General features: G+C 41.2%; 1 protein-coding gene across 2 annotated transcripts; it reads left to right on the top strand.

Annotated features, from left to right (window-relative positions):
• The first annotated feature begins 987 nt into the window (after window positions 1–987).
• On the top strand, window positions 988–21416 carry zbtb10 (zinc finger and BTB domain containing 10). 2 transcript variants are annotated; one of them, XM_022747474.1, is made up of 5 exons: window positions 988–1869; window positions 8905–9940; window positions 14715–14780; window positions 17359–17534; window positions 18301–21416. In XM_022747474.1, exons 1-5 carry the CDS (start codon window positions 1195–1197, stop codon window positions 18580–18582), a joined length of 2235 nt encoding a protein of 744 aa, XP_022603195.1. In that variant the 5' UTR covers window positions 988–1194; the 3' UTR covers window positions 18583–21416. The 2 variants fall into 2 exon arrangements, with proteins under 2 accessions (XP_022603195.1, XP_022603196.1); XM_022747475.1 differs by lacking the exon at window positions 14715–14780.
• Window positions 21417–22712: the final 1296 nt, after the last annotated feature.

The following is a 22712-nucleotide window of genomic DNA, read 5'->3' as shown; positions in this document are numbered from 1 at the left end:
TAATTGGACAGGACTGAAACTATACACCCAACTATGTCAAGCATTACAAACACAGAGACAGAGAGAGAGAGAGAGAGAGAGAGAGAGAGAGAGATGTTCACATGAAAGAGTGCCACCTGCTGGACCTAACCTTGATGACAGTGAACAGAAACATAGACTGGAGATACATGTTGATATGTTAGAATACTGTACTCTAGGCTACAACATCTAACCAGTTTCTTGAGGATGCAAATTTCGCATCTGAATGATTGCACATCACAAGACTTTGTTGAACTCCTGTTTTTTTTTATCATCTTATAGCTGTTTATACCTTTTTATTTATTAATTCATGTATCCTAGGACAAGTAAATCAAATAAACCATAATATCATGGTGGCATACACTCTAGATTAACCTCATTTACTTTAGACAAAGAAAAGGGTTTTTCCTGTAATGGAGTGTTAATATTAATGTTATTAATGTAATGGAATATATATTAATAGGCAATTTAGACCACACACACACACACACACACACACACTTACACATTCCGACCACCACAACACACACAGAACACAACACTATTATATATATATCATAAGTATATATATACTTTATATGTTTACTACTCTCTTAACAAAATCGTTCTATCTATATTATACATTTTTTTAATATATAATTTAATGGTCTTTCTTTTATAAATAAAATTTCTTATAGAAGTTCTCATAGAATTCATGTAGTAATAATAAGTTAACCCCTTTCAGAAGAGGGGCTTAAGTGGGGCACGCAAGTTAGCATTTATGATCTGAGAAGACAAGCAAAGCCAAAAGATCAAAAGCATGCGGAAAATGGGTGCAGCCTTCAAACACAAAAGACCCCTTGCTGATCAACAGCACCCCCATCTTCCTTTAAAGCCGTCCCCTCCCTCTCCAACCCCCCCTTTCTCTGATCGAGGTGCATTGTGGGGAAGAAAGTCGTTGCCATTCGACCTCTGCGGGGCCTGCGCGGACGCAGCGAGAACCCTGAAATTCATTATGCGTTTAAAACCTTTATTTATTTCCGCATAACCTACATACTCTCACCGGGAGGGCCAAAGCGGTGAAAAGAAACGACGACGGTCCATCTCTTTCGGAAAATACATCGTTTGCAAATACATTATTTTTGTCGGAGAGGAATACTGTTGAGAAAGTGAAGATTCTATTATATATTAAGAAAAATGTCCGGTGAGAGAAACCGCAGGTCGTTGGCTTTCCGAGGAGGTGGATTAGCTGGGTTAACGGGTTCCAGCGGTATCGGTGGGGGGAACTGTAACAGCTGGGAGGCCCCGGCCTGTCAAGACCGACATTTTAACGGGAACAGGCCGGATCAAGAGGAGGACAGGGATCTGGGGGCGAAAGGACCATCGCAAAAGAGAGTGGAGGGCGCTGGGTCTGTCAGCGATAGCACGGAACCCGAGGCGGAGGAAGAAGAGGACCCGGAAGGGGGCAGCTCGGCAGCCGGGGACGGCGACGATCGTGTCGGTTCGGTGGAAGGGGAGGACGGGTCCAGGGAGGGGAGTAGCTTGACAGCGGGGAACGGTCCCACCAACGCCGACAGCCAGGAGTCGGGAAGCGGTGCGACGGGAGGCGAGACGGGATCCAGGAAATCAGGGGTAGAGATGAGACCGCAGACGTTGCTTCAGAAACACTCACTATTCCATGCTTCGTGGTTACAAGAATTTCCATGGCTCAAATTTTGCCAGGAGACGGGACTCATGTCCTGTTCTTGGTGTCACAACATTGCCACTAAAAACAGCGACGAGCTTGTCAAAGGCAGTCGCAACTACAAACGGGCCTTGCTGCTAAGACATCACCTGTCTTCTGAGCACGGGAGAAATGACCCCACCAAACAGGTAACGTTAGCTCACGTTCATGACGCTTTCGCTTATTTACCTGCGTCGCATTAAATGCCTGCCAAACTTTTGTCAAAACATATGTCACTGTCTGTTTTGTTTGTCACTTATAAAGGCAGTTTATATATGTATAACTTGTAAAACACAAATAAGGCGATAATAGGCTATTACCTAAGCTTCACAATCCCTTCTCCTGGCTAATTAGCTAGCATCAGCCTGCTAACCTGAGCTAACAACTAGCCTAGCTAACTAGCCGCTTGTAGCTTTGCCCTGTAGCCGGAGTTAGATGGCTAGTGACGGTACTGGAAAGTCCCTAGCGAGGCTAACGTCGACTAAGAGAGTTAGTGAATGGCAAAAATGCACCCAACCACTTCTCAGTGTGAGTGACACAAATCTCTCTGATTCAGTTAATGGCTAAAATGTGAGCGTCTATCAAGTGTCAAGTTAGACGCACAAACCTCCTCCAGTATGACACCTGCTAGCTACTGTCACACCGGAGGCTGTTCGTCATGCTGGGCGATGAATTGCATGTCACAAGTGTTAATTATTTTCCGCCGCCTCAAAAGTCATTAACATGTAATGGACAATAGTAGTGTTGTAGAGTTCTTTGTTTTAGATGCACACTGTACAGCAAACCCTTTTGTTGCATCAGCAGCTGTCTTGATTGCTAGCTTGCTAGAGGTCACACAATGGCAAGGGCTCGACCCTAGCAGCCTTTGGGGAACCGCACCCCTACCCAACCCCCGCCTTTGGCCTCTCATGCAGTTCTGCTGGCTCGCAGTCCTGTGACCTCTGGCGCATTTCTTCCTCCACCACCTCCTCCTCCCTTTGGGGAGCTAAATTAGAGGCATTGTGCTAGAATGACCCCCCAAAATCCATAGATGGTGTCATTTGCAGGGCTGGACAAGAGGAGAAGTAAATCATGTTGCGCAGAGCCTGACAGCTTGCCTGGCCCATATGCAATCTCTTGAAAAGGCTTGAATGAGGGAAATTGATGTCAGTAAATAGAATGACATGGCATCACCTGACCCTGTCATCCACATATTTCTGGATTAATGGTCTCTAGTGTTCTACCTTTGGGGCATATTTTATGATTAAGGCGCCATCCTGTATACACAAGACTGGAACCGTATTACTCCTCTTTATTTACTTGGCATATAAAGTCTTTCTGGTTAGTTTAAGCTTGAGGTAAAGTTGTTGACAATATGTTATATAGTGTATTATATTGAATGCTTTTAATTGGAAGCAACCAAGCCACCTTTATATTTGGTGATCGCTGTCTTTATTGATGTGCATGAGGTCTTTTTATTGGTTCATTATTTTTATTGCAGTGTCTGCAACATTTCTATGGTACTCTTTCAGTGACCCCATAAAAATGGGAAGTGCAAATTTGCCTGAATGATCAGGCAAGGACATTTCTCCCATTAATATTATATTAGGAAAAACTTACTGTTACTTACTGTTCCTTGTACGTTGCCACATCCAGCTTCATATCCTGACAATGGTCTGAGCTGTCAGGGGAATTAAGTGCGGGATGCTATTTGACTCTAATTTGTGACTGAAGAGGATTGCACTACTACATTTAGTTCCTTCCTTTGTACACGCAATCACTAATCAGAATGACTTAAAGTGATCCGCTAACTTGTACACATCTCTAATTGGTAAGGAGAGCAGTAGGAGTGGATTAGGGGCTTGGTGTGGTTTTTCCCTAGCAACAAGGACCCCAGACACTGTACTGAGAGGTTATCCAGGCCATTTCAAAATGGATAGAGCTGGGGAGATAAAGTACTGCTGCTGCATTACTGGAAACAATTTAATTCTGATATGTATTGAATTATTTTCTGCTGTTTATGATATTCTGATAAGGGGAATTATGGTGTTACGAGGCAACGTCTTGTTCTATTCACCCATTCCTGACGTTAGTCAGGCCTCTGCTGCATTCGTTAAAGCTAACTCGATTAGCCCCAGCACACCAGGGCAGCTGTGGTAAATGTGGGTCTCCTTGGAGAAGGGGGCCGTTGTCCTTAATTCTCTAGATGCCGTCTTGTGCTCAGATTGTTCCTTATGCTCACTGGTAAAAGGTTAAGATGAGGCAGAAGTATACCATTGGTTCTCTGTAATCAGGTATGAGATCACATATCTGGGACAGTTTCATTCTCAAGCAACATTTTTTTCCTTTTATATTCACAAACTGGTAAAAGGTTGTGATGAGACAAAAGTAGTCCATTCCCACACCTATTTTCATACAGTAGCTGTGCGCATGATGTGGGGCCACCAAACTTGTTATACCCACATTCATTGCCACAACTGTGGCTACTACAGCTGTAGTTCCTTATACAATGTAACACACAGAGGTATATTGCATAATTATTGCATAAAGTTAGTTTCAGCTCTCCATGGCCACTCTCTCCATACACTCCCTTCTCTCTCACCCCCTCGCGTGTTCTCTTGTCTGTCTTTTTGTGCTTTGTTTGAACATCAACAACAAATTAAATTCCTGTCTTTAATAGAGGCACCTGCTCACCAATATCTGACCTATGTTCAACCAGGACAGGAGAAGGATGTTGTAGTCAGATTAGATAATATGTGTGGAACCATTCTTTTCCATACTTTTACAGCCAAACAATTTTTTTACCTGCATCACTACGATAAGATAACACTAGTCTTTACTGACCCCCAAGGCGGAATTTCAGATATGGGGGGCCTATACAAGTAATTTTCACTCTCATTTTAGTTTAGACAAACACCACACTCATTGTTAAGAGTGAGTCTCCCCGCGTAGGGAAGGGGATCCACCCATTGCGGTCTGGTGTCTGCCAGATAGATGGGATGTTTATTGGGGGTCACAGGTCAAGGGAATGGGGTGGGGTGGAGCCAGAGGGAGAATTCTTCTCGTTGAATCCATCAGTGACTCTACCCTCCCCTCATTTTTTCCCCCCTCTTTGCCTCTTCTGTTGAGGCATTGTTAGGAGGCCGGGAGACACTCGGTGCAGCCCTCCCACACCTTGGGCCAAATGCACACTGCGGTATTGTTCTAGCATCTAGGGACAGACGGGTTGAGTGAGGAGAGGGGGATTGAGAGAAGGATACAGTTGATATAGAGAGGTAGGAAAGGACCGGTGGAGCTGGCCTCAGGGCTGGGCTGGCCAGGGGATTGGATTGAGGTGGGTGGGTGTAGATGAGAGAGGGGATGGAGGCAAACGTGTGTGTGTGTGTGTGTGTGTGTGTGTGTGTGTGTGTGTGTGTGTGTGTGTGTGTGTGTGTGTGTGTGTGTGTGTAAAAAGTAAACAAAAACTGGCTCCAGTGGGTCATTATGTTGCATGGGGACACTGCTGTATCACATGATCTGTTAGAGGTGTGTCTGAGTGTTTGGCATGGATCTGCTGGCCTTGGGGCTTTGTGGTTTGTTTGGGTTTGTGGTTTATTTTTGTTGAAGGACTCTATTCTCCAAGTTGCAGCAAATCTTGACTGTGTAGTCAGTGCATCAGTAAGCTTGAATTTATGACCATCTTGGTTTGCTTAATCCACCTGTAAATCAATTCTTATTGGACATTCACATAAGATTTGAAGCATCCATGTTTGACCTAGATCAAAGGATTCTTTTTCTCCAGCACCCTCTTGGATTCTCTTTCACTCTCTCACTGCCTTTCATTCTTCCACACCTACCATCTCTGGCTCAAATAAAAAAACCTAGCCACGTCATGACTGGGGTAGGTTGATATTGTCCCCACATTCTCTGTTGGCTCAGGCTGGTTTTGCCTCCAGCATCTGCTGTGCAGGGTTGGTCTGCTGGTTTCTTTAGCTCCCAGTTCACACGTGGCACATCTGGAGAAAGGATGATGCTGCTGATGAGGCCAGTATGGAGCAATTTATCCAGTACCAGGCTGTCCTAGCCTGATTCCAATAAGTGTGCTTACACACACACACACACACACACACACACACACACACAATTCATATCAGAACTGCCAGGCAAAGTCTTACCTCTCTGGCCCATTGCCTTGCTATGTATAATAGATAAAAGCTGTGGGGAGTCATGGGGTTTTGGGGGTGGGAAGGTTGGTTGGTTGAAATGATAAAAGGGGTCTACAAAACCTTGGCACTAGTAATCTGAGAACGCTTGTTTATTTATGGAATTTCTAATGCATTGGCTCCTTTTTTCTGTTTAACCCTCAATGTTTTCTGACTGTAAATGTAAATTTGAAGGTATTTTTGTTGCAGGATGCTAAATATAATTCATCATCCATTAGCAATACAAGTTAAAAGCTTGTTAGGGTTAAAACTTATCAAAAAGAGGAGAGTAGCAGACAAAAACAATGCAGCAGAAACTGTGCATGACCACCGGCAATCTAACTTGAAAGCATATCTAACTCGTCTTGTTGTGATAGCCCTCCTGCTCTTCACCACACCACACCAATGTATTCCATCAAAGTACTCAACAAGATGACCATGCCCCTCCAGAGGCTTTGATGTGTATATCATGGAATAATTTTTTCTCCCTCTCCTCCTCACCCACATACACCATGGCTCCTTTCTATGTTTGCAAGTGGGAGCTGCTGTGTAATAAGAGAGTGAGTGCTGAGCCCTTTCTCAAAGGCCCATAGTGAGTGGACAATGAGCCTCGGGCAGAACATGGGCTATTGTGAAGGCTAAAATGGGGTGACCCATCTCCCTCTCTCTACTGCGCTCACTTTTCGTCCCCCTCTGCTCCACATTTTCTCCTCTGTCCTTTTTCTCGAGGCTCAAGGTCTCACGCTCTCAATCTCTGCCTCATGCTCTCACTTGTTTTCTTTGTCTGTATTATTAAGCTTTTCTCTTTTATGCTCCAGCTATTTCACATCTTCTCACTTAGTTTTTATCAGCTCTATTTCTACTTTTTTGTCTCCATCAGAACTCCTCACTTTAGCTCTTGTCTCTTATTGTTTTCTCTTCTTCTATCCTCTCTTTTTATTTCTTCTAGCCTGAAAAGCACACCCACTTTTGCCCTCTCCATCTCCCTCATTCTGCCTTTTCATTTCATCCCATCTCTCCCCCTCCAGCTGTGGCAGAGGATGATAAGCCCCCCTATACTATACTGTGTGCCCAGGCTGCCCTGGACAAGAGCTGCAGTGTGGAGAGGGAGTAGGGGTGGGGGCTGGGTGGGGACCTCAGAGAAATGGATTTAATCTGAATTACTTGAGCTGAAACCCCAGCTGTGTGTGTGTGTGTGTGTGTGTGTGTGTGTGTGTGTGTGTGTGTGTGTGTGTGTGTGTGTGTGTGTGTGTGTGTGTGTGTGTGTGTGTGTGTACGTGTACGTACACGTACACGTGTGTGTGTGTGTGTATGTGTGTGTGTAAGAGATGGTGGTGAGTGGGGGCAAAAATGCAGGGCTCGGGCGATGTGAATTATTCTGGATTAGGACATCTGCTGTGCAATTCTAAAATGAGCTAGAGATGTATGCTGCTGCATGTGTGTGCTCTGTGGAAACACTATAATATAGACTTGTACTCATTCTGGGTGGACATGCATATTTGATTTTTATTGGGCTGTGTATTTTGTCTCAGAGCATGTATACAATTGCCTCAAGCCAAACTATTTGGGTTATATGTGATGCCGTGTATTTGGTAAGCATATGTATGCACATGTGTGTATACTCCTGTCTCTTCTGCTCCGTACCAGTCTGGCCCTGTGCCCTGTTACGGGGGAGCAGGGGAGGGGGAGTGGGGCTGTTACAGGGTAGTTCTATGCTTCTGCCAGTTCCCCTCCCAGCCTACAGTCAGGTTGTGTCCTGCTTTGGACACTTGTCAGTCCTCCTGCAGGCCGAATTATGGCCTGTATTACATTCAGTTTCAAAGTTAAAGAGAGGAAGAATATTACTGTATGGAAGCCAAATGTGTGAGAAATCTTGAATCTTGCAAAACTTTCCAATCACCAAAATTGGAGTGTGTTGATTAATTATGAAAAAATAACCAGCTAGCTTAGTCTACATGAATTCTACAACCAAGATGTTCTCTATAGTTACTACAAATTAGGTGTAAGATTTTTCTCCTGGCAAAATGATAAAGTTAATTCCTCACTGTTCCTTTTAGAGGAAATAAAAGCCTCAAATGTTTTCCAACACACAGAAATAGCCACTGAGAGGAATCCTGATGTGATGGAGAGTTGTTTTAGATGTATGTGTCATAGATGCAGCATAAATAGAATTGGATAAAATATTCATCTATCTAAAACCAAAAGTATAAGGGTTTCATGGCAGTCCCAGTGGGCAAAGGTTTCTTTCAGGGTTCACCATTCTGAGAGTTTTTTCAGCAGTCATACAAGTAATACTTGATCAAAGAAGTAGTGATGCTAATTTCTCCACCAGTTGGAGCACAGCCACAGGATATGTTGTCTTTTAAGAACTTGATTCAATTAAAATTTTACCCCACTATCACTGTACCCTCTCTGCCTGCAGTTACAGAATGCAACAAGTCTGGACACGTTCTCTACGGTTGTCAAAATGCATTCTGGAAGATGTAGGGAATCGTAAAGTAAAATATATATGTATGGGTGAGCCACCTTGAGAAATTGTACACTCCTGAAAAGCAGTGAACACTGCAGTCTAATGTATTCGTAATGGTACAATATATGGGGTGGATTTCTCCTACTGTATAACAACAAAAGGTAAATACTATGCCTTTACATGTTAAATTACAGTCTCTCAAGTTTTATTGAACTGTTATCTTGCCTAACGCTATACTTTTTTGTGTTTTAGTAGTTGTGGGATAAAGAAAACAAATTGGTTGAAAGGCTATGTAAAACTACCCAGCCTAAAAGTAATGCACCTTTCATTGCCTCTTTCCCACCTTTCCCATAACAGAAGCCTGTCAAACCTGTTTCACCCCTAGGGCAGGTGCGCTGGTGTTACACTGGGAACCCCGTGTGTGTGTGTGTGTGTGTGTGTGTGTGTGAAGACAGAGTTACAGGGAAGTGTATTTATGCTTGCTTTTGCAAATGACCTGTTTGAGCATACAAACCCTGCAATAACTTTTATTTCTTCCTCTCTTTCACCAAAAGGAGACAATGAGGCCCTCTGACAACGCCAGCCCCTCCACTAACTGCTCAGAGGAAGATTACCGCAACAAGCCCAATGAGAACTCCTACTGTTACCAGCTTCTCCAGGAGCTGGACAAGCAACGCAAAAGTGGCATCCTCTGTGACGTCAACATAGTCGTCTCGGGCCAGGTGTTCCGCGCACACAAGAACATCCTAGTGGCGGGCAGCCGCTACTTCAAAACCCTCTACTGTCTGACCAAGAGTGAGGCCCAGGACCAGGCCACGGTCACGCACCTGGATGTTGCTGCTGTGCAGGGCTTCTCAGTTATCCTCGACTTTCTCTACTCCGGGAATCTACTGCTTACAAGCCAAAATGCCATTGAGGTGATGTCTGTTGCTAGTTACCTCCAGATGACAGAAGTTGTACAGTCGTGTAGGGCTTTTATAAAGGATGCACTGAATATCAGCATCAAGCAGGAGGCTCCAGATTCAGTGGTGGTGGACTACAACAAGAGGCAGATGGTGGCCAAAGAAGGACAGAGAAGGCTGGACCGGAAACCAAGCAACTTCTGGGCCACAAGCATCCTGTCAAAGCTGTCGATCAAGGCCAGCAACAACCAAGGAAAAGAAGCAATGGAAGAAGAAGAAGATGAAAGCGGCAGGGTGAAGGAGGAGACCAGCGATATAGAGGTGACAGTGGTCGGGAATGAGGGCTGTGCCCTGGTGACCCCTGGAGCCTCTGGTAGCTGGACCCACCACAACGAGAACTCCTCTGATTCAGCAGAGACCAATGAAACACGGGCAGCCAGTGGCCAGGCGCAGGTCTTCGTCTGGAACGAGCCTGCCACAGGTGGAGCTGCAGCAGCACCCGCAGCAATAAAACGTGAGGCACCAGATGCTGCGGCTGGAAGCGGTCGGAGGAAAAAACAGACCACAACACGGCGTTTTGTCTACAACTTCCCACCAGAGCCTGAAGAGGGATTTGATGAGGGGATGTTCATCCAGCCCTCAGCCTCCTACCCCAGAGAGGACTTCTCCTCCCTCTCTGAAAATGCAGGTAAGATGCACATTTGCACCTTAAACACACCTCACACAGACACCACTCCCAGTTCTTTCCCACATAATATATATATAGCTTCACTGTTAAGTCATAAATTTCTTATTACTTACACTGAATACTCTCAGAAAGTGAAATGTAGAGACTCCTTTTTATGGTAGAGTGATACATATAGTATTATTGTGACATATGATCACATGAATGTTTACATGTATGATGTGAAATAGATATTTTCCTGTTGGAAAGCTCTGTTAAAACATTATATAACATTCAGCTTTGCATGTTGAAGAAGCCTATAAAGCATAATGCTCAACAACATGCCCAGGTTCAAAGAGCAGCAACATTAAAAGAGGAGGTGCTAGTAATGTATTATGATAACCAATCCTGACAAACCTTCCTGCTAAAGGAATCGTAAATGTTGTAAGAGAAGGGCAGTGATGATGAACAATCGGCTAACCCTTTTTGTGGTCCTGTGGCTTAAAAGTTGAAATTTACCAATATTAGTCTCCCCTGCTCACCCCTTTTTCTAACTGTCTGCATCTTTACAGATGCATTGTGATTATGTCTTTAAACCTGGTCTAAAACTACTGCAAGTTGGAGACACAATAACCAGTCAGTGAGCATCAGTAGCTCTGTCTGCCTTATGCCCCACTAACTCCCGATTGGCATCAGTTTAACCTCTGAATCATTAAACTACTGTCAAATTCAAGAACAAAATGATGCTCACACAGTCTGCACCATTACATCACATGTAAGTATTAGTATTCTGTACAAAATTGAATGCGTATTTCCCCCAAATTTCATATTTGATACCCCAAGAAATATGTATTAGTATAGATAAGATAGATAAATAAAATTCTATAAGTTTGAAATATTGCCTCCACGCAGCGCATGTGATTGCTTGCGGTCTTTTAGCTTCTAAAATTTTGCATCATTTTAATCTAGTACTGAAACTCACTGTTCTTACTTGGGAGCAGCATTGCCTCATTTATATGAATGATCTATCACCACTTTATCAACAATGTCCCAGCCATGATCTTCCAATGCAATTCAGTGCATAGAAGCTCAGCGGCGGCTGCGTGATGTGGGAAATGCTGGCATGATCACTGGCTTTCACAAAAATTATTGATCACAGCCCAAAAAGTATGGATTTTAAGCTTTCAATTAACATCCTGCTGTTGCGCCTAACAGCAGGGATATTTGCTTATCAAGCTTTTAACCTGCCTCACATAGCCAACAAGTAACTCACTCCCAGCTGAGCGCTCCACTAATCACTCCAGAGTAGGGGGCTTTCGAAAGTTACGCCCACCTGTCGTGCTCAGCACAGAGATGTATTGCCACGTCGCTGCTGAAACTTGCTCTAAAGAAAAGATGAAACATGATTGATTCAGATTGGCATTTCATGTTCTACAGTAGAAAATTGTAAAATACTGTAATATACTAAAAGAGCGCTGGAGAGAGAGTTGAAAGTATAATTTGTCCTATCCCTCATTAACTTTAAACCAACACTATATGGTTGGCAAAAAAATCCCTTCAAGCTTTTTAAGTGGCTTTCACTCATTCTTACTTGATAAAACTTTTGCTCTCCTTTCCGCTCCCTCTCTCTGTCTGTTTACTGTTTGATACCTTACTCTTTCTATCTCTTAATCTATCCATTGCTCTATCCATCCTAACCACATACAGTGCACCGCTTTTAGTAATCTCTTCTCTCAGCTCCAGCCTTTTCCTTCTGTTGGCCCCATTAAGCATGGCACTCCATGTAACCATAATGATATGACATATTAAGTGGAGTGGTATGGATTGGGGGTGGTGTATGTAGAAAAAGAGAGAGAACTACATTTTGTGTGTGTGTGTGAGACAGAAGCCCTCCCTAATGCAGGATAATGAGGAAAGCAGGGGAAACATTTCTTCCCCCAGGCCTCCCTAAATGCGCTTGAATGCTCTTAGTGCCTCCAGCTCCTCCTAGGGCTCTTTTTAATGTGTGCACGAAGTGATTCTGGGTGTTGTAATAGCCTGAAGAGACACTCACTTAAAGAGTTTGTCTGCATGTGTGCTAACTCTCCAACCTTCTTTTCATGTGTCTGTTGTTTAGCTCTACATCTCTACCACCTTTCCAAATAAAGATATGTTTGAGACGTTGAGTAGGTTGTTAGTCACAGTAAAAGGTTTCAAAGCAGCTGTTTACCCTTAAATTATAACAAAAGTCCATTTACCCTAAACAATACAATTCATTCATACAGTATATAGCAACAGTTTAAATATAGATTTGTGAATATTAAGTCTCTGAAAGGGCTTAAAGTTATAAAGATTTATATGTAGACAGGCTCACCTAGAATAACTTTCTCCCAGTCTTGACCGTCAGTCGCTTATTGCTTTATTCAGAAACACTGCAAGTCTGTAACTGATGGACGCTCTATTGTCTAACATGTGGGAGAGGTGGTGTCCAGAGAATTTGAGGCTGAAACGTGCAACAAATTATCCTGATGTTCTTTGATGTCAGGGTGAAAGGATGAGCTTCTACCCATTTCTTTCTAGTAGAAATAAACAAGTGGCCTATTTATAAATTAAATGTAAAAGTTTCGTCCCTGGACAGATTATCAGCAATGTCATACTGTATACAGCGTTTTCAGTTCCCATTGTAAGATGAGTGCCTTCCTAATGTTTTCTCAGTTCCTTTTAGGGGGAATTGTTCCCTATAGTGTTTCCTGAAGATGATGGTGAAGTTCAGAAATGGCATGGGGTTTTGTTGCATTAATACTAATATATTATTTGAGATTACTGACAAGATTTACTTTGTCTATCTATTGTTACATGGGGAGAAAGGCAGAGAGAACGATAGTTTGTTGTTCTGTTGCATGTGTATAGTCAGAGCACGTAAAAGCCATATTAATGCCATGTACATGAAAAGATGGTCCAGTAACATTTATGGATAGAAAGTCATTTGTCGAAGGTTTCAGTTTGTGTTGGTGTTTCCCACAATCTCTCCCTGCTGTCCAGGCTTCATCAGTCTTATATTACATACAATGCTCATTTGTTTTGGCTCACTCTGAATGTGTGCATCACATGATGGCAAAATTTTAGTTATGCTTTACAAAGCAAAAATGATAACGTGTATGTCTGTCTGGGGGTTATTAGATTATCCTGTTAAGTTGTTAATATATAAAGTGATGCACAGGACACTAGGAAGGATTTACCAATTTGCTCATGGCCATTACTTGGCACCAAAAACTCATCTTTTGGATATGAGATGGGCTTTAAAATGGACAACCCTCTTGCACCATTAGTTTTCATTCGCTTGCATATTTCACTTTGAGCCTATGAACAGTTATCCACCAATACGGGCTGTCCCAGTTTCCCACACTGATGTCACATTTGGCTTTCATTTTGCCTCAGTTTGATCTGTGTGGTCATGCTCCATTGGTGCTGCTCTTCCTGTTGCTTTATCACTTTCATAATATGTGCTTGTTTTTAAACTAACAATTATCATCTTTATTGATTCATCTGCTGATTATAGATTATTAATCTAGTCTTTAAAATGCCAGAAAACAGCCTGCCACAATTTCCTGCAGTCCAAGGTGATTTTTTCATATGTCTGGTTTCGTTCAACCACCAGCCCAAACCCAATAGATATTCAGTATACAAAATATAAAACATGCAACCATGAAATATATGGCATTTTGGTGGAAAAAAGTTATTATTATAGTGCAGATTTATTTTGTCGCTTGAATATTCAATTAATCAATTAAATGTTTCAGCGCTAAAAAAGCTGCACCACATTAGCTCTAATGATATGAAATCTTAAAACGGCTAATCACCATCATCCAATCATCATCTTTTTTCTTTTCCCAAGTGGTGGCTATCTAATTTTAAAAAGGAAAAACTACTGATAATGATTTACTAAAAAAAAAAAAAAAAAAAAAAACTGCAGAGATAGACATTTTACAGAGTCACAGGAAGGCTAGTGTTGTGGAAAATTAGAATAGTTGAAAGTAAAGGGTGGTTTCAACTCTCCAAGTACTTTGCCATTGCCGTCTCCTCTTACCACACTGAGCCCACAACCAACACTCACTCATGGCCCATAAATTCTTGAGTCTTCTCCAAACAACACTGTTGGATTGTTTAAAGGGTGGGTGCTGCACACAGAGCAGGTGAAACGCATTTGCATACACACCAGTCTCTGTTAAAGCGTGCACGCAAACACACACCCATGCACATTAAAACCCAGCCTCCAACCCCACCCCACCCCCCATCCCTGAGAGGTGCAAAGCTGCCAGGGGCAGTCCCCTCTCTCCCTAATCCACTCTAATGCACTGGGGCTGTCCTCACTATTCCAAATATTGACCCAGGGAGAATAGACACACACACTCACAGGGGCGTGTCTTTAATGGACTCTAAGCGCTGATGCTGGAAGAACCGGACACGCATGCACGCAAACACAGGTGCTCACATACAAAAGCTGAGCGTAAGCTGAGCTGGTGTGAGGGCTCGACTCTGTCATTCTCTAATTAACCCCTCCCTCCCTGCTGGAGCCCTAGTTACACCGTTGGGTTGTTGCTCTGGCCTGAGGATCACACTGCTTTACATATAGTATGGACCTGTGTGTGTGTGTGTTTGCCTTTGCCTGTGTTGTTAACTGAAACTTCTATTGTTTCATGTGGGAGGGGGGTTTAGTTGTGTACACAAGGCGTTGTTAGGTGTGCAACCCCCAGACTCTCAACCACCTCTCATCTCTCTTTCTCCCTCTCATTTCTCTTGCCCCCTTCCCCTTTCCCAGAGCTGGCCAATCAGATCCAGTATAGCATCATCCAAGACTTACAGCAAGGGGAGTCCTGGGAGAATGGTAAGACGCCGTACTCTCTAGACTACCACAAAAAAACCCAGCACAGGCTAATTCAGTGAAATTTAAAAAATTAAAATGCGTCTTTTCAAATTGAGTGTGGGCAGTCCATTCAGTAGGCTTCCTTTTAATAAGAGAGCACCCCATTTCTAATGAAGGACTCATGTTCAACCAGTGTTTTAAATGTGTACTTGATCTGCATGAGCCTTTTACACAAAGTAACTGTGTATCTGTGTAATCCCCATGGCGGTTTATTTATATCATATTCATTTATATCGGCCAAATTCACACATTTGTCTCGTATGGAAGGTGGGGAGGCCAGTGTATCATAGAAGTAGGTGGCCATTGTCCACAGTACACTAGACTGTGAGTCTCTAAGCATGTTTTGAGTATGTTCACAACTTTCAAAGTGAAGTGAAAGAAAATTTAAAAACACCTTATTTTTTTTGATAGACATTATTTTCCAATGATGCACTGCAGAAAGGCGATGGAAGATGCTCACAGCTGGAAAAAAATTTAAAAACTAATTGTGGATGGTGGAAAAACAGCTGCGTAAACACAACAGGAAACAAAAAATAACTATTAAAAACATTTTAGATCTCTGTTTGTAATGTTTAGTTGGCACCTCCTGTTAGTATAAAATGTTAAGTATGTATGTGTTATTGCAAAATCTGTGTACCAAGACAATTAGTACTATATATAGTACATACTCTATACATTTAGTATGTAGTATAGAATTGGGACACACTGTTAGACTTATGTTTTGCAGGTACAGTATTTATAATAGTAGCTCTCCCTTTTGCAGGACGGACATGAAAAAAGTTTATTGTCCCACTTCATCAGCTGTGTGCAGGAGCACAACTGAGTTGTAATCTGTCCAGAGCCTGCTGAATTTCACTTCCTGTAGACAAAAGGTTCACTACAACGGATAGCATAGTTAATTTAATGATAATGTAATTATCCAAAATTAAATTAGTTCCTAAAAGCACCATGGACAGGATAAAATGGGTACAGAAAATGAGTGGATAGATGGAGAGTGCTACACCTGCTGTATATGCCAGCCAACCATTGTGAGGACAACGAGATGCCCATATTTTATATGACTTAGTTTCAGTTCAGTTGTACCTGTTCAAGACTATATTTATTGTCTGCTCTGCATGTATGTATAGGTGACAGTGAAAGCTCAAAACCACACATGGTGCTCCTCTGCTGTTTATAACACACACACACACACGCGCGCATGCAGAGTGAAAACACAGGTGACCTGCTTCTCATCAACCCTCTTCCCTCCTCCCCCTAGCAACCTACCCTGACAACGCCTCTGTTGTGTGCTCCATGGCTCAAACAAAAGGCAGGCCCTGTTACCCCACTCTCTCAACAGTGAAGACTAGCACTCTGTTTGGAGCCTTTTCAAAATCAATAGATTGCTTATTTATTTTTAAGCCCAGCTGTCCTCTGTTGCTTGTTAGCATTTCCCAAGAGGGATAATGAAGAAAGTGCTTATGTGAGGACATCTTGATTTCTTTCTTTTACACACTGAAATAAAAAAAAAAAAACGCATTTATACCATCGCCTCCAGTTGTACAGAGGGGTTGAGCAAATCATTGCACTGTGCACAGCTCTAAAATGAAATAAGGATTTAGCCGTTTGAAATAGTAAAATATTTTCGGTTCATTATGAAACTGTGACAGGACTAATTAGACTGTGGCAGAGGATGTCATTTGAGTAGGCGGTCCTACAATGTGGCCCAGGACACATTTGTGTTCATACTGCTAAAAGGATGTGGCCATGTGGCCCAGACCTCCGCAGAATGTGGTCTGAGTGATCGTATCTCAAATATGTCCTCAATGCAACTGGGGTTCGTTCCCACCTGCACTTAGAGCTGTCCACTTGGGATCGGATCAGCCGAGATGGACGTTAATGCCAGGTCTGAACAGGGCCTATGAGACTGAGTCATTAGATTATTAGTTGTAACTCTCTTAAATTGCAATAGACATAATTCCAGTTGGGATCTCAACCATTACATTGCAAATGATGATCTTACTCCAAACATTATGTGCATTATTATGTTCATGTAGTACGACAGATCCATGTTGCTGCTTTAAATTCACTGCTAATGTGACTCCGTATCCTTTCTAACATTGCCATGGTGAGACCTCCAACATCATTTAAATTGAGCTGCAGACAAGCACCAGTTACTTAGCAACAGTGATGGAGCAGGATTGTGAAGATTACATGGCTGACACTGTAATCGGTTGCATTTCTGCAGTTTAACAAACTTCTATAGCTTCGATTAAATGAGCTTTCTGTGATACATAAAAGTTGGTGGATTGTATTTTCTCTAATGGTGACCGCATCGTAACTCCGTGATTTGATAAACAGGATATTGGTTCCTGACACACCCCTCTCTCATCAGAGGATCTATAGATGTAAATGTAGCTTTTAAGATAATTGCCTTGTTCCATCTCAAGTTCATCAGTATGTCCAGTCAAATTAAAACTTCAGCCAAAAAACAAACCATAGTCTCTTGCTGACCTTTGGCTGCATCTCCATATTTGTGTTACTCTCTGTCTCTGCCCAGGCGAATCCTCACACCTAGCCCTCAATAAGCTCAAGTGCCCCCACTGTAACTACATCGCCAAGCACCGGCGCACGCTCAAGAGGCACCTGATCATCCACTCGGGCGTGCGCTCCTTCAGCTGCGACATCTGTGGCAAGCTGTTCACCCGCCGCGAGCACGTAAAGAGACATTCCCTGGTGAGTCTGCATATGTACACCCACAGTATCATCTCTTCCTCTCTTGTAACACCGTGTGATGTGTCTCCACCATCTTCTATCAAGTACTACAGTGTTCTGGCCGCTCTCACATCATTACTCTTCATGTCCTTGGTGTTTGTCTGGTTGATTTTGCTCAAGGCAGTGAATATAAAATTATATTTTTAAAACTAGAAGTTTCTGGCATTGTATTATCTCATTCTAATGCATGGAGTATCTTAGGGTCTCTCACAAAGTGGTACAAAACGACAGGATTTGTGAGACTGTCCCACATTACTTGTTTAAAAATAAGAAGGCTTAGTAAATCATTGTACTAACAGCACATTTTGAAAGAACAAACTAAATATTAATGTAATCTAAATGGTTTTAATGAGCTAAAGTAAACTCTTCGACTGTTAGATTTAGCTTAATGGAACAAAAGCTTTTTCTTTTATACCCAAGTTCCCATCGTAGAAAAAAGACAAAACTGCATTTGTTCTTCACTATTATTTAAATGAATAGATTGACATTTTGGGAAATGGACTTATTTTCGTTCTTGCTGAGATTTACATGAGAAGATTTATACCACAGTAAATATATACAGTAAATATGAAGCTACCGCTAGCAGCTGGTTAGCCTAGCTCCCAAAAAATGTTCCTGTAAATGTCATATTGAGAAATGACCAGTGAATCCAAACCTCAAATGACAACTAAGCTGGCTCACTCCATCTCCTCGACCCCCTCCTTCTCTCTCCCCATTCCTCTTACAGGTGCACAAGAAGGACAAAAAGTACAAGTGCATGGTGTGCAAGAAGATCTTCATGCTTGCAGCCAGCGTTGGTATCCGCCACGGTTCGCGACGCTACGGTGTATGTGCAGACTGCGCCGACTCGCACCAGGCCACTCAGGAGGGCCTGGAGGGCATGGAGTTTCCTCGAGACGAAGACTTCGAAGGCGAGGAAGGGGAGGACCTGGAGGGGGAGGAGCCTACCGACAACGACCAATCAAATTGGGGTGAGGGCAACACTGGTGCTGCCCCGGAAAAGGACTAATTTTAACAAGCTTGAGAAACAAAATAAAAGTTGATGTTTAATATATATGTATACAAAAACTAGCTGGTAAACAATCAACTCCAAAGTGCTATCAAACCTTGAGGTTACTTAATTGTGCAAGTATATGACAAAGAGATGGATTTAAAAAAAAAAAAAGCTTTGGTAGAGTGGGAACTCTAGAAGATGTACAGATTTTATTATTGTTAAAATGTGTCCAACTCTGGGCCCCGAGCCCACAAGAGAAAGATTCTAACGACGAATAATATGATAAATCAGGTTTTTGGTGATGTATTTTTATTTCCTGTTTTTCGGGGGAGAGTTGGGCAGGGTGATGATGTAGTTTTTGAGTTGGGGTAGGCCAATCATCTAAAAAAAAAAAAAAGAAATGTTAATTATTTAATTTATGAAGAGAGGTTATTATGGTCTTATCAGATGCTATAATTTTTATTTCTGTTGTTTTTGTCTGCAGCGGGCGCAGTAATGGCTGTTGCTTGTGCGCAATCTGAGAGAATATTGCTTGATGCTTGTAGAAGTACACAGAAGAAGAGCGTTATTGCCGACAGGAAGATTTTTAACTTGCTCTGTAGATCTTGTTTAGATGCGCTAAATATTATATTATTCTTTTCTTTTTTTTCTTTCCCTGCACTAATCTTGGAACCAAAAAATCTGTTTTGTGACTCTAATGTATCACAGCCATATTTATGATTAATTTAAGAGGGTTGTGATATTATGCCAAACAGACCGCACACCAAGATTTAGCAGGAAACAAAAACTACTGAATACGCTTAAAAAAGAAAAAAGACAACGTGAGGTTTTTTGTTAAGGGGGAAAAAAGATGAATTAAAAAAAAAAAAAAGCGAAAGTACAAGGGGAAATGTTATTGCTAGCTTTATACAAATCACGGCGTCACAGTAACACTTTATTACTATTAAAGAAAAGCATCTGACTTTCACTTAAAGCTTGAATTTTGCCAAATGACGAAACGTTTGGTGCTGTAATGCTTGTTGCAGAATACTGGACCTACAGGCTATATATGATGTTTATAATCATAAAGCTTAAACTGACTCAGTTATACATATGTAATCAGCTTAAACTATAGAACACTGTTGTGCTACGGCGACTATCAGGTATGCTTTGCCATTGTTTTTAAGCTTTTTATTTTATTTAATGCACACACACACATACACACATACCATTTTTGTAGAACTACCGGCAGTACTTGTAATTGACGTTTTGAGGACCTAAGTGGACATCAATACCTTTATACGTTTGTTTATATTTGGTACTGAGTTATATAGTAAATACAGTATATATATTTTGAATCACTTGAACGTTGGTTGTGAGGGAGAAGTGTGCAGAAAATCATGATGTGTGATGTTTTAACTCTGAAAGAACTCCATTTTTCATGTGTAAAAGGTATACAAAATGTCATCTGTTTAATTTGATGTAAGTTTGTTTTTATTTTTTTTTTTTAGGTCTGCCAGGTAGAAAAACACTTTGTTCCACAAAAAGTGAAGCTCTATGGCGCCTCATAGACATGCACTTACTTTTGCGTTCATGAAAATAATTTTCTTTTTGTTTGTTTTTCTTGCTTCCCCAAAAGCGGGTCTGAATGGAACTATATAAAAACTGTTGTGTCTTTCTTCCAATGCGCAACTTTTTTAGACATTTTTGTTTTGTTATTTAATATTATATATTGACTCCAAAATGCAATCAAGACTGTTAATTTCTATTTGTCCAACCAAAATTGTTGTTTTTAATTATTGTTGAAATATAATGTATGAGAAAAGCCAGGTGAAAACTTGCTTAGTGTAGAAAATCCTTGCTCGTGTCTGTAATTGTTGAGATTTTTAAATGTTTTTATGCTACAGAATCATTCACTTTACCCTAGATACATATTTTGTTTAATTTTCCTTTCCACAGATGTTTCCTTTCTCTTTTAGTTTTTTCATTAAGCACATATTTTCTAAAGAAACACGGATTGCTTGCGGGTTAAAATCTTGGAACAGCAGTATCTGTTCATATGCAGTGGAGTATACAGCATGTACTGAAGTGCTAATGATACAGACGATGTGTAACTTCCCTTTACTCTCAGTGGAAGAAGATATATTTTAAGTCATAGAGATATTCATCCTCTTGGTGTCACTTTTACCTTCAAATCACTGTGGGAGGGGTTGTATTACGGATATATATATATATATGTGGAGAATATATGAGATAAATATATATATAAATATATATATATATGAAGAATATATTATTTAAATAGTGGATTTACTTAATGGAACACATTGACAGTCAGCTACAAACCGCCTGATGTGGTGGTTTATTTCCGTGAACTTTAACCTTCCGCTTTCTTGCTCTCTCTCTGTTCACATTGTGTGCTTGTTCATCACACCATCCTGTTGTCTTGTTTGTTCTTTTGATACTATTTACCATCCTACTGATTTTACTGTAATGAATGAAACTCAAAAACTATGATGTATCATTTTAGATTTTATGCTGTATTTGTTATATGGACAAAAGAAAAAAAAAAACACGAAAAACGAAGCAAAAACACTACAGATGTAAAGCAGAGGTTTTTTTTCCCCAGCTGTATTTTTTTACGCTGTTGCAGAAGGTTGTATTTTTCAATTTCTCGAACTTTAACAGTGATGCAAAACTCGGGCCGCGCCTCAGTGCCCTCCGAACACAAAGCAAATTCAGGTTACTCTTTTTACGTTTTTATCAAAGGTTTTCAAAGATGGAACTACATTCTCCTCTTTTCTCTCTGAATTGTACTACTGTTCCTCTCTATACTACATTTTAAGAATAAAACTTTGATATTGCTTTAACCTTTTTGTGTGATCATTTTCCTGTAGAAGGATGTTTGCTCTTATGATGATGGGCTGAACAAACCTATTTCTGTTTGGAAAAATGAAACCAAGATCCATCTGTTCAAAGCCTTGAGCATCACATTTTCTTTGTAAAGAAAAAAGAGATACACCTCAGACTATGAAGCAGTTCTTGATTAGGTTTAACGTTTATGTATACATAAAACTACGCTGTACACAGGTTTTGATGACACCAAGTATCAAGAGTAAATGATTTTATATGGCATTATTAGTTAGTGAGATGTAAATAGTCAGAGCTATGTCATGTACATGTACAGTTAAATGGTTTAGCCCTGTGGTTCTTAACCTAGGGGTCGGCCCTCCTCATGGTTCACAAGATAAATCTGAGGGGTCATGAGAAGATTAATGGTGATGGTTTTTTTGACATATCAGAATAAATTTGTCTGTGGGCCTTAAACAGTTATTTAAAATATGAAATGTGTCTTTTTTTTGGAGCTGCTAACAACTCATAGACATCAATGTAATATAGGGGCTTTAACTATACGCTGTTTTTTATACGGTGACACCAGCTAAAAAGGTTGGGAGCTCTTTAGCATTACATTATTGTATTAAAATCAAAAATCTTGATGTGAAAATTAACTAGTAATTATAGCCTTCAAATAAATGTAGTGGAGTAAAAAGTATGATATTTCCCTCGGAAATGTAGTGAAGCATAAGTAGAATGAATCAGGAAATGGAGTTATTCAAGTACCTCAAAACTGTACTTAAGTATAGTACTTGTACTTTATCTACTTAGTTACTTTCCACCACACAGGGACTCACTACAGACAGATTTAAAAAAGAGTGGTCAAAGCTGAAGAAGTAGCAGCTGAGATATGCTGATTCCACACATCTAATCTGCTAAAAACTGATCTCCCAAGTCAAACCTGAGATTATCTAACTATTGGCATGTTCAGGGTTATTTTTTCAAACGAAAAGAAAGACACAGCAGACATTACATATCATGAGTAGTACTCATTATGATGAGTTAACTGAACTTCATCTGTAAAACCTGTGGTGTGCCCAGTCGTCTGTAAACAACGGCTCGCTCAGTGACACAGACACAGCTCACTCTGAAGACACCTATGGTTAGCGAGATAACAACAGGGTGACGCTCAGCAGGCAGGCAGAGTACTCATTCCTGGTGATGAGATGATATTTTCAGAGCTTTACTGAAATGCTGCACAGCTTCAGGTCAGGTCAGAAGATAGTGCGGTTTGTGCTCTGTTAGAAAAAACACCACTGGTGGCAGATGAT

The sequence above is a fragment of the Seriola dumerili genome, unplaced genomic scaffold (genome assembly GCF_002260705.1).
Source record: "Seriola dumerili isolate Sdu_G_001 unplaced genomic scaffold, Sdu_1.0 BDQW01000110.1, whole genome shotgun sequence".
NCBI lineage: Eukaryota > Metazoa > Chordata > Actinopteri > Carangiformes > Carangidae > Seriola > Seriola dumerili.
This window is presented reverse-complemented; position numbering and strand designations above follow the sequence as displayed.